At 42.6% G+C, this 12,851-nt stretch overlaps 1 protein-coding gene across 2 annotated transcripts in view; it reads right to left on the bottom strand.

Annotated features, from left to right (window-relative positions):
- The window catches only part of NPNT (nephronectin), a 63,875-nt gene extending 51,280 nt beyond the window's left edge, over positions 1-12,595 (bottom strand). For both annotated transcript variants that reach the window (XM_081332821.1, XM_081332822.1), the window contains exon 1: positions 12,324-12,595. In XM_081332821.1, the coding sequence (XP_081188947.1) occupies positions 12,324-12,394 (71 nt within the window). In that variant the 5' untranslated portion in view covers positions 12,395-12,595. The remainder of the gene's footprint in view (positions 1-12,323) is intronic.
- Positions 12,596-12,851: the final 256 nt, after the last annotated feature.

The following is a 12,851-nucleotide window of genomic DNA, read 5'->3' as shown; positions in this document are numbered from 1 at the left end:
AGATTTCATTTATCTGCATTCATGTTTAAACTTGAGCTGCAAACTTGTCAGCATGCTATTTCTTCAACTTTGTGCTCAAATCGTTAACTTCTGATTTATTCAGCTTACTAACAGAGTTTTTACTATTTGATAGACCAACTTGATAGCAGCAATAGGAATTACAAAGACAAGACAAATTGTTTTCCTGTAATATTCCTACAGTCTACATGTGTGTGTGTGTCTCTGTGTGTTATACACACAATAAAGATCTGATGGCAGCAATTTAGCACCTTCCAGATGCCTTGCATTCTTATAGTCCTCAACAGACATGTGCCTTTTCCTGAACCATCAAAGTATCTTTAGGAAACTGAGATCAGGGACAGTGGAAGAGATCCATAATTGTCCATTTAACATAGGCAAACACATTTCTGCATGAGCACCCTATAGTTGTCAAAAACCAAGAGCCATAGGCATAAATTTGATGCTCATCCAAAGATGGCAGGGTTTTGAAGGATTCAGGGTTGTAAGCTGTCAGGGTTTTGAAGGATTCTGATACTGAAGTTTCAAGCAATGAATGTATTAAAATTGGAAAGCCATTAAACAAATAAATTCTTTGTGTAACAGCATCCCAGAATCTTCCCATGTAATATAAGTTAATAAAGGTAAAGGTACCCCCTGTCCAGTCCTGTCGGACTCTAGGGGGCAGTGCTCATCTCTGTTTCTTAGACAAGGGAGTGAGGGTTGTCCAAAGACACTTTTGTGTTCATATAGCCAGCATGTCTATATGCTGAGGTGAAAACACTGTTACCTTCCCACTGAAGTGGTATTTATTTTTCTACTTACATTTGCTTGCTTTAGAACTGCTGGGTGGGCAGGAGCTAGGCAGGGATGGGAGTTCATCCCACTGTGCAGTGCTCGGTTCTCAAACCCAGGACAAGGTCAGTGTCTTTAACTGATGAACCACCATACCTCTTTTAATTGCCAGGTTTAAATCCTGGGCCTTTTCCTTTTACCTTTTTAAGCCATGAAGAAGGAACTATGCCACTCCTTTCATTTCAATTATTTTGTCAACTAGAGCAGATAAAACCTCTCCCAACATTAGTCTGAATCCTTCCTTGCTCCTGGCCAAAGATCTCTGAAAGAACCAATTTCCACCTTTTTTTTTAGGTGGAAATGGAAATAATTCTAATAATATAATAATTCTGTCTAATGAAGAGAAGGAGGAGGGGTGACAGGATAGTGGTGTTCCAATATCTCCGGGGCTGCCACATAGAAGAGGGAGTCAAGCTATTCTCCAAAGCACCTGAAGGCAGGACAAGAAGCAACGGATGGAAACTAGTCAAGGAGAGAAGCAACCTAGAACTAAGAAGAAACTTCCTGACAGTTAGAACAAGTAACCAGTGGAACAACCTGCCTCCAGAAGTGGTGAATGCTCCAACACTGGAAGTTTTTAAGAAGAGACTGGACAGCCATTTGTATGAAATGGTATAGGGTTTCCTGCCTGAGCAGGGGGTTGGACTAAATGACCTCCAAGGTCCCTTCCAATATTATATTCACATACACACATGTAAACTATGTACACATGTATACATACACACATGTAAACTATGGATTGGATTCTCTCTGTTCCCTTCTGTCCTTCCCTATTGGCCTGATATTTCCCAAGAGAGGGAGATGTCCATTACTTCTTCGGGAAGGAATTCCCTCCCACACAAACATAAACATAGACTTTTGCACTCTCTTGTCAAACACTTCCCTATTCCTGAATTCATCCCTCCATTACAAGGAGGTTAATCGGCGTAATTATATCTTCCCCATTCTGAAATCAGCCCTCTTCCATCTCAAAATCAAAGCTGCTAACATGCACCAAAGCTGAAAGATATAACCAATTATGCCTGAATTAGTGAGGGCAATTTATTTATTATTATTCTGATAAAAAAATTTAAATAGCTAATATTCCTTTCTCCTCCTATTTTCCCCGCAGCAGCCTTGCACTGAGTGTGTGTGACTAGCCCAAAGTCAAACAGCCAGCGCTCATCGCTAAGGCGGGACTAAAACTCACAATCTGCTGGCTTCTGCCCTGATACCTTAACTACTGCACCAAAACATACCAAATCAAAGGAATGTCAAAGGAAGCAATCCTTTACTATTTCCCAGGATATCTCTCTTCTAGGTATTTTTTCCAATGAATCAAATATGACAGATCGCTTCTTGTGTGTCAGGTGTCTGAAAGAACTTCCACCTTCAATTCTTCGTCCCTACTTGCAGAGATGGAGTAAGCACAATACAACAGTGATGCATAAGGCTGAGGTTCCAAGCTCAAGTGGTGGCAAAGCAATGTATGTTCAGTGCAGCTTGAAGCTGCTAATAAAAGCTGCAGGATTGATATGTGTATGTACAGGAAAGAGTGCAGCTTCTTAATGGTCATATGACAGAGAGAAATTTGGTAAAGAGCCAGGAGACAAGGGAGAGACTTCAGTAATGCAGGGGCCCTGTTAGTGATGTCAGTTAGCAGAACATTTTTTAATGGTCTTGGCTTGATACAACTGATCCTTGAGGAGATGCTGATCTATCTGCTATCCTGGAAAAAACAGAAGCTCTCAGGGAACAAGGACAAGCAGGAAACATTAAGCAGCAGTCACGGATAATATCTGTGTATGTCCTAACATTGCAACACTAGTGTAGAGACATAAATTGACATATTAAATGAGAACCCAGTCATAGGCAAAATATTAATCCAATGATGTTACTGTGGTTAAGATAGCAATGGAGGAATTCTGTTTCATCATCTAAATATACAGTAGATGATAGGCAGAAGATAGTTGGAACAGTATATCCAACAGATGAAACAAAATGATGCCATGAACTGTTGGCTTTTATCAGAAATTAAATGAATTCATAATGTGTGGTTCTGGAAAATCTGTTGAATGAGCCAATAATCTCTTTCCAGGGCAGAGGGAAGACCATAACAGGAAATGAAATGGGCCATTGTGGAGGAAAATTAAAATACCACTCGAATGGCATCCATATCCTTGACATAAGGTCAGTCAATAATAAAAGCCAATGAAACTGTGTCTCAAGGCCCCTGAAAGAGACAAACAGTGCAGACAGCTTCTAGTAAGAGATGTGGCAAGTTGTCAAGGGTAGCAAAAAGAAATGTTGACTTTCATACATGCTATTCTAAGAAGCCAGAAAAAGCCACAGAGAAGAAAATAAGTTGTTTTAAATAGAATGAAATGTCCAGAGCAACCTGATTTCTTTCCTCAAGGAAAAATATATTACTAATCACTGTGAAGCAATTCTCCCCACTTTGAAGAAAACAAAAGAAGCAAGATGACAGAGTCCCCTTAAAGCAGGGGTCTTCAAACTTGGCCCTTTTATGACTTGTGGACTTCAACTGCCAGAATTCCTCAGCCAGGCACACTGGCTGAGGAATTCTGAGAGTTGAAGTCCACAAGTCATAAAGGGGGCCAAGTTTGAAGACCCCTGCCTTAAGTCATCTGTTTGAGCGTGCATATTTGGTCCTGCTATTGTGGATTGATACGCGAGGTCAGTTAGGGAAGGCAAGTCACTTGGGGTGGGGAAGATGCTGGGAGAGGGAATTATAATTTTCAGGAGCCAAATAGATATGGTAAGAGGGCTTCAGGGTAAGAAGTAACACACCACTTGTTGTGTGGCAAATCATACCACTTGTTTTGCAAGCTAGAAATATAAGAGATGCATATATAAAAGGGGGGAAAAATTGTATTCAGCTGATCTGATGACATATAAGTCTATGAGAAGTCTGTAAAAGTGTATCAGGTTTCTGTGATCAATTTGAACTTCAATAAAATGTGTTGTGCCTTCAGATCTGACAGCAATTGGAGTTCCAGTGTTGAAAACTATCCCCCAGAGCCAAAGGCTCCTTTTAAAAAGAAACTTAAGTTTGCTTTGCAGGAAAAAATTTGGGAAGAAAACTGTAGAGCAAGCTCTCATTATACTTTTGATCAAATTATAAAAGCACAGCACTCAAAGCAAAATCAGAGGAATCAGACTAAGCCATAGACAGACATAAGGAATCTGGATAATGAAGGGTATATTGAAAAGGGAATGTTCATTTGAATAGACAAAGACTTGTCGGATCTCAGAAGCTCACCATTCTTAGTAAAACACTAAGCGCAGTGCATGAATGGAAAGGCTCAACAGAGACTCCACTTCCTCAGGGTCTTCTGGAAGAACAGGGTAGAACAACAACCAATGACCTTCTTTTACCGGTCTACTATACAGAGTGTCCTCTCGCACTGTATTGTGGTTTGGTATGCTGGCCTGACAGCCGTGGATAGGAAAATATTACAGAGGGTGGTGAGCACAACACAAAACATCGTTGGCTGTCCCCTGACACCACTGGATGATATCGCCAGGGCTTGCTGCCTTGAAAGAGTGAGAAAAATTCTCAGGGACGACTCACACCCTGGTCGGTACCTCTTTACTCTCCTACCATCGGGTAGGAGATATAGAAGTATAGAAGTATAGCCAGCCACACCAACAGGCTGAAGAACAGCTTCTATCCATGGGCTGTCAGGCTCTTGAACAGGAAATATTATTACAGCTATTTATGTTCCACGTGATGCCAATGTCAGCACGGCACTTTCCAAGCTGTATGACACCATCACCAGGCAGCAGCAAACTCACCCAGAGGGAGATCTTGTCGTGGCTGGGGACTTCAATCAAGCTTGTCTGAAGACAGTTCTCCCCAAGTTTGTACAATATGTGCAAGTTCCCACCAGAGGGAAGAACGCTTTAGACCACGTGTATTGTAATCTGAAACAAGCATACAGAGCTTTCTCTCTCCCCCACCTGGGTACATCTGACCATCTTTCACTCCTGTTGTTACCAAAGTATGTTCCTCTCAGGAAAAGAGCTCAGGCAGTCACGAAAAGGGTCAAAACCTGGCCAGAGGGTGCTCTCAGCCAGTTGCAAGACTGCTTTGAAACCACTGACTGGAGTGTATTCGAAGATCAACACCTGAACGCATACACAGATGCTGTACTCTCTTATATTAGTACATGCACTGATAGTATAACAACAGAAAAGTGCATTAGAGTTTACGGGAACTGTAAACCCTGGATGACTGCAGAGATATGAACACTCCTGAGAGCCCGGGATTCTGCCTTTAAGGCAGGGGACAGGGACACATACAGAGAGGCCAGGGCAAATCTTAGAAGAGGCATTAGGATGGCGAAACAGCAGTATAAACACAAGGTGGAGAACCACTTAGCAGACAACAATCCGAGGCAAGTGTGGCAGGGACTGCAGCATTTAACCAACTACAAGGGCAGTACGAGGAGCATGGTTAACACCGATGCCTCATTGGCTGAGGAGCTGAATATCTTCTTCGCTCGCTACGAGGTAAAAAGACCAGATCCCGTAGCCTCTGCTGGCTAACCTTCTGATTTTCAGCAACTCACCCTGTGTGAACACCAAGTGGGAGCTATATTGAAGGCTGTGAATCCCAGCAAAGCCGCAGGCCCAGATGGGGTGCTGGGGATAGTGGTTAAGAATTGTGCCAACCAATTAGCAGGGGTCCTGTCAAGAATTTTTAACATCTCCTTGCAAACGGCATGTGTACCATCGTGCTTGAAAGCAGCTACCATTGTCCCAGTCCCCAAGAAAACTGCAGTTGAGTGCCTGAATGACTACAGACCTGTTGCATTAGGTCTGTCATGAAATGCTTTGAAAGACTGGTTCTCCAACATCTCAGGACATGCCTCCCACTGGATTTCGATAAATATCAATTTGCCTAAAGGGGAACAGGTCGACAGACGATGCTATAGCTACTGCTTTACACTCTGTAGCAAGTCATCTTGAGAAACCTGGAAGCTATGTCAGGATGCTTTTTGTTGATTATAGCTCGGCTTTCAACACCATTTTGCCGAGCACTCTCATCGAGAAGCTGACTGACTTGAAATTTTCACCCTCTATCTGCGATTGGATTCAAGACTTTCTTAGGGACCGGTTACAAACAGTGAGGGTCGGGTCCGCTTTGTCCACCCCCCTGAAGCTTTGCACTGGCTCGCCACAGGGCTGCGTGCTTAGCCCCTACCTGTATTCTTTTTACGCATATGACTGTGTATCATCTGACCCATCTACTGCAATAATTAAGTTTGCAGATGATACTACCGTGGTGGGACTTATTACAGGTGGGGATGAGACAGCATACAGGGCGGAGGTACAAAAACTATCCATATGGTGTTGTAACAACAACTTGCACCTGAACATCGGCAAGACGAAAGAGATGGTGTTAGACTTCCAGAGGAAAAAAGAGGAACCTGCCCCACTTTACATCAGGGAGGACTGTGTGGAGAGAGTTTCCTCCTTTAAATTTCTGGGAGTCTACCTCTGTGAAGATCTGACCTGGAAAGTTAATACAACCCAGGTGGCCAGAAAGGCCCAAAAGAGGCTTCACTTTCTCAGGGTCTTGCGGAAGAACAGGGTAGAACAACGGCTTATGACCCTCTTTTACCAGTCTACTGTAGAGAGCGTCCTCTCGTATGGTATTGTGGTTTGGTATGCTGGTCTGACAGTCGCGGATAGGAAAGCATTACAGAGGGTGGTGAGCACAGCACAAGACATCGTGGGCTGTCCCCTGACACCACTGGATGACATCGCCAGGGCTCGCTGCCTTGGAAGAGTGAGGAAAATTCTCTGGGATGACTCACACCCTGGACGGTATCTCTTTACTCTCCTACCATCGGGTAGGAGATATAGGAGTATAGCCAGCCATACTAACAGGCTGAAGGACAGATTTTATCCATGGGCTGTTAGGCTTTTGAATGGGAAATAATTTAATATAATATAATATAAACTTTATGCATAATTGACTTGCAAGGCCGGTGCGTTGTGCAATTAGCTCACAGGGTGTAATAAGATGGAGGGTTTGTGTCACTGTAAGTTGGGGGTGGGGGCACAAAGGGAGGCTCAGCCAATCTCAATGTATACATGGTTGTACTTTGACAATAAAAGGGTCATTCATTCAAATAACTTTATGTATGATTGACTTGTGAGGCCGGTGTGTTGTGCAATTAGCTCACATGGTGTAACAAGATGGTGCGTTTGTTGTCACTGTGAGTTGTAGTGGGGGGAGCATGAAGGGAGACTCAGCCAATCTCAATGTATACACATTGTACTTTGATAATAAAGGTTCATGCATTCATCAGCAAAACTGTTAAAAATTTAAGTTAAAAAAGTGAACAAAGTCCATTATATGTAGAACTCGACTTACAACCACAATTGCGCACAAAATCTTTGTGGCTGAGACAGTTGTTAAGTGAATTGCCCCATTTTACAACCTCTGTTACCACATTTGTTAAGTGAATCACTGCAGTTGTTAAGTTAGTAACCCTGTTGTAAAGTGAACCTTGGCTTCCCCGTTGACTTTGCTTATCAGGTCACAAAAAGGGATCACATAACCCTGGGACATTGCAAATGTCATAAATATGAGTCAGTTGCCAAGCATCTGAATTTTGATCACGTAACCATGGAGACGCTACAATAGATGTTAAGTGTGAAAAACGGTCATGAGTCACTTTTTAAAGTGATGTGGTAACTTTGGTCATTAAATGAACTGTTGTAAGTTGAGGACTATCAGCAAAGAATTGTGTATGTGTACAGGATGGGGGATTTCCAATATAAACTAAATCTATCTTCAACTGAATCCATCTGAATTCTCCTTGAGGAAATATAATAGCTTAGACAGACAGATCAAAGAAAGGCTCATTTATTCAGCATAGTATAGAGCAGAATTCCCCAACCTTTCCAGCTTTATGGACTGGTGGGGGAGGGTAGATGGTTCCACATGAGTGGCAGACAAGCGTATGCACATGCACAGCTCCATTTGCCCAAGCGGTGGGCATGCACGCCCACCACTCATGCAAATGGGAGTGCACACGAATGTGCTTGCCCTATGCTCATGCAAGCGGCGATGGTGTACACGCTCGCCTACCCACCACTTCCATAGCCCGATTCTGAATGACTAAAGGCTCAGTAGTGTGCCACAGCCGGAGGTTGGGGACCCTTGGTATAGAGAAGATGTCTTCAAACTTGGCCCTTTTATGGCTTGTGGACTTCAACTCCCAGAAATCCTCAGCCAGCATGCCTGGCTGAGGAATTCTGGGAGTTGAAGTCCACAAGTCATAAAAGGGCCAAGTTTGAAGACACCTGGTATAAAGCATATGTTTTTATAGGAACTGCAGAATTGCACATACTTGTGTCATGTGCAGAATGGTAAATAAGCAAAAAAAATATGATCTGAATGGTCTCCAGCATGTCTTGATAAACAAGGTTCATAAATCTCATTAAGGAAGGTTGAGGAAGAACCATCAAATTCAAATGATATTACTAAACATTCAAACTTTCCGTAATGAGTATCAATGGGAATTAGATGTCTATATCCCTCTTTCATGTCAAACAATTTGAAAGTTCCTCTGAGAAATGATTTGTAGATTTTGTCATATTCCATGATTTCAAAAAGATGGGGAAAATGATAGTATTCATTAATAGATAAGAGGGTCAAGGAGTTGGTAACAATGAAGTATGTCAAAGGCAGGGCACTTACAGGGGAAAAAATGGGCAGATTTTTTTCTGCAAGTTCTCATTAATAAAAGTCCTTTAGGTATCCATCTGTCTTTCATAAATATGATGTTCTGTGAGAATCCGAGCTCCAGGAATAAGACTGAAAGTACAATCACAAAGTTGATGGATGTCACAGTCATTGTCTCCCCATTTCCAAACACATCAACTTCATTGCTTGTGAATTGCTCAGAGCAATTGCAATTGGGCAATGCCTAAACTCAATTAAACAAGAAATAAATAAAACATGGCCCATGGATTGCCAGGCAAAGGAGGACACTTCTGCCAGAGGATGCAATGTGGGTGGTTTCAAGCCCTGCAGGCTGTGAGTTTTGTAGGCAGGTGAACTAAACGTTAAGTCATTCTAGTCCTAATTAATATATGGATTATGAGTTTTAAGCCAGTCCATCCCCAGAACTATTAGAAAATGTGATGGTAAGGCTAAATAAAATCTAGTCTGATGGCTCTTGATATTAAATAGCAAATGGTGTGTTTAGAGATGGGCTTTTGACACAAAATCAACCATTAATAGCTTCAACTCAAAGTGGGAATCAGCAGATTTCATAGGGTGAGCATACTTATTGTGATGATAGATTCTATGAAGTCACCAATGGTATGAATAATAATAATAATAACAATAATAATAAAGTTGGAAGGGACTTTGTAGGTCATCTAGTCCAATTCCCTGCTCAGGTAGGAAACCCTATACCATTTCAGACAAATGGCTGTCCAATCTCTTCTTAAAGACTTCTTCCAGTGTTGGAGCATTCACAGCTTCTGGAGGCAGGTTGTTCCACTGATTAATTGTTCTAACTGTCAGAAAATTTCTCCTTAGTTCTAGGTTGCTTCTCTTTGGTTAGTCTCCATCCATTGCTTCTTGTCCTGCCTTCAGGTGCTTTGGAGAATAGCTTGACTCCCTCTTCTTTGTGGCAACCCCTGAGATATTGGAACACTGCTATCATGTCACCCCTCGCCCTACTCTTCATTAAACTAGACATACCTAATTCTAGCAACCGTTTCTTATGTTTTAGCCTCCAGTCCCCTAATCATCTTTGTTGCTCTTCTCTGCATTTTTTCTAGAGTCTCAACATCTTTTTTACATTGTGGTGATCAAAACTGGATGCAGTAGTCCAAGTGTGGCCTTACCAAGGCATTGTAAAGTGGTATTAACACTTTACATGATCTTGATTCTATCCCTCTATTAATGCAGCCTAGCACTGTGTTGGCTGTTTTGGCAGCTGCAGCACACAGCTGGCTCATATTTAAGTGATTGTCCAGTCTACTAGGGTCTGCAGTTGTATTTCCAAGCCACGTGGGTCTGTAGTATAACCAGAAAATTTTGTGTCATAAGTCTGGGCTTCATTTAATTTCTGGGTCCCCTAGCCTCTGAGAGTTTGGAGATTGGAACATACTCCATACTCAGAGACCAAAGAGGCTAGTGTAATATGAAACAAGATTTCCTTTTTACAATGAGATTTGCCTACTGATGTAGCCATAAGGTCTGTTATTCCTCACCATTCCTAAATGTCTTCATGAATTACGAAAACCAAGTAAGTCTGGAGACCTAAATCAGTTCCAGTCAATAAACAGCAGGTGTGCATTCTTTTTATGGCTTCAAATCACAGGGAAAGATAAACACTTCCCATGTACAGGTTTCCATTTAGATTTGTTCCTCCTGACTGTTTGCATTGCGATATCTAGTTAAAAAACAGCTTTGTTTCTATTATTCTGGGTTCCAATGAAAATGGCTTGATAAATGAGGTCAAAGTACTGCAGTTATGATCTATTTAACAATTGCACAAAGATAATAGGTCTATCAGTTACAGAAGGGTTGTGGCAACTAAGCAATGTATTTCAAAAGAAACTTGGATTGCTTAAACCTGTCAAGGCTTGCCTATCATGCATCTTTACACAACTGAAATATTTGCATTGAATGGTGGAATATAATTGTGCCCTTAATGTTACAGCTTGTCTGATTAATGTTTGTTTTACATATGTGTTTACAGATATCCAAGCATACCTGGAAAACATACAGGTATAAAAAGAAATTAAAAGTTTTACAGGATAATAAATATTCCCTGGTTTACTGTCAACTGCATAATTTATCTGACAGGAGATAGGCATTTTTTTCTCTTTCATCCCCAAACACTGAAGCTACACAGATGCTAAACATAAGAGTTCTGCAGGCTGCAGTTACTTGGTATGACAATCCATATAATTATACATGAACAATGGGGAAATAACCACTTCAGCAATTAAAGTATTTTGTTTTAAAGCTCTTTCTTCCATGTTTACCTTTTGTGAACATGTTATTTTCACAAAGCACAAGCGACAGAATATGATTAATATCCATAGAGTATAATCATATGTTATGCTTACCATCTCTCAATAGCCTATCAATTAAACTAGAGCAATTTTCCTTGCTAGTATTCTTCCTGCACATTCAAATGCAGATTAGATTCTTTACATCTACACTAACGTGTAAAACACAGAGAGGTTAAGTAAAAGACTGAGGCTGATGGGTTACAGACAGAAGATTGTAGACTTAAGCCCTGACACCTTCAGCTGGGTCTACCTAATAATAGAGAGTTCCTATCAGTCGGTTTAGACCAGGGATAGGCAACCTCGGCTCTTTTATGACTCGTGGACTTCAACTCCCAGAATTCCTGAGCCAGCTATGCTGGCTCAGGAATTCTGGGAGTTGAAGTCCACGAGTCATAAAAGAGCCGAGGTTGCCGACCCCTGGTTTAGACACTTAAAATAATTCAACTGTCCAATGATCTGTTTAGGACTACCATAGCTACCTGTATCAAAAAAAATAATCAGTTCAGATTAGGACTCACAGCTATTCACATTTAATTAGAGGTAAATTCCATTGGAAGAGATGAAATTACTTTCAAATAAATGCCAAGCTGCAAGCCTTCCTAGTTCAGAAGGTTCCCCCCTCAGAGCGAATCAATGCAATGCAGCAGTTCAGAGACCAAACTACAAATCAGAAAAACCCTGTGCTGAATTAATCTCCCATTCACAAAGTGGCTTTTCCTCTTTGCTAGGAATTTGAAACTGACCAGCTTCAAAGGTCTGCTGGGATCCTTGTAACAATTCAAGGTTCGGATTTCCAGAGGGATAGCCTTAAATTAGTGAAAAACAAACAAAACCAAAAATTCCCAATAACAAACAGGAGTCTTCCGTGAACTTTAAAAAGCTGTATTATTAAGTCATGCATCTGATCAAATGGACTATATAGCATGGAAGCATGTGCCAATCATTATCTCACAAATCTTTTAGGCATATGAATTGTTTTGTGCACTTTGAAGGCTATGCTTTATTACAAAAAGGGGGCACAAAAATAAAACCCTGTGTCTCATTTATCTACTTATTTAGAGTTACTAGAGACTTGCAAAGTTCTTCTTGCAGGTGCCACTTATTGCCGCTGATTCCTCCCAGCTCTGCTTCCTCAAGTAAGTGAAAACTTTCACAGCTGTATTTTGTGCAAAGTGTGAACGGAGCGTGCCCTGGATCCTGTGGAGTGGAGACCGATTCCACCTCCAACAGGTTTTCTACCCTGTCTTAGCCACTCAGGTGTTAGAGGGGAAACAGAAGGCAGAGTGTCAAGGTTGTGAATTGTTTCCTTCCCTTACCAAATTGGACACTTTCTCGTTCTCCACCAGCTCGGAAAAGCAGCTCCTTCTTTCGCTTCCCCAACCTTTTTCCTTCCAGGAAACCGATCGACTTACCTTCCGTCGAAATCCCCTAAAGTCTCCAGGTAAAGCCAGGATAAAACGAGGACCCTCCAGGATAAATCCATGTCGGAGAAGGGAAGACAGACACAGACAGAAAAAGAAGAGAGGGCGAACAAGCCCTGGATCTCTCCACCACCAGCGGCAACGGCAGGTTGGGAAGAGATGCAAGAGGCGAAGGCGCCGGAGCTCCCCCCCCCCTCCGGCTCTTCTAGGAGGCGCCCTCAACCCAGCCCAGCGCGCCGGGGGAACTGAGCGCCAGCGGGGGCCTCCGGGGGCGCCCGGCTGCAGCTAATCCAAGTCCTCGCAGGAGGCGAAGAGGTCGGCAACAACGCAAGCGGCAGGAGGGAGCCCCCTCCCCCCCGCCTCCCCCCCCCGCGTCCTTGCCTGGCGCTCCCCTCCCTTGAGCTCGGAGGCGGTCACGCCGCCCGCTGCCGGGAAGAGAGCGGAGCGCAGGCGTGCGCGTCTCGGCTCGCCTTCGGGTAAGCGTGGGAGAAGCGCGGCCGATCCTAGCGCCAGGTTGCC

The sequence above is a fragment of the Vipera berus genome, assembly GCF_964194415.1.
Source record: "Vipera berus genome assembly, chromosome: 7".
Classification (NCBI taxonomy): domain Eukaryota; kingdom Metazoa; phylum Chordata; class Lepidosauria; order Squamata; family Viperidae; genus Vipera; species Vipera berus.
Note: the sequence above shows the minus strand (reverse complement) of the source record. Positions and strands in the feature narration are given on the sequence as shown.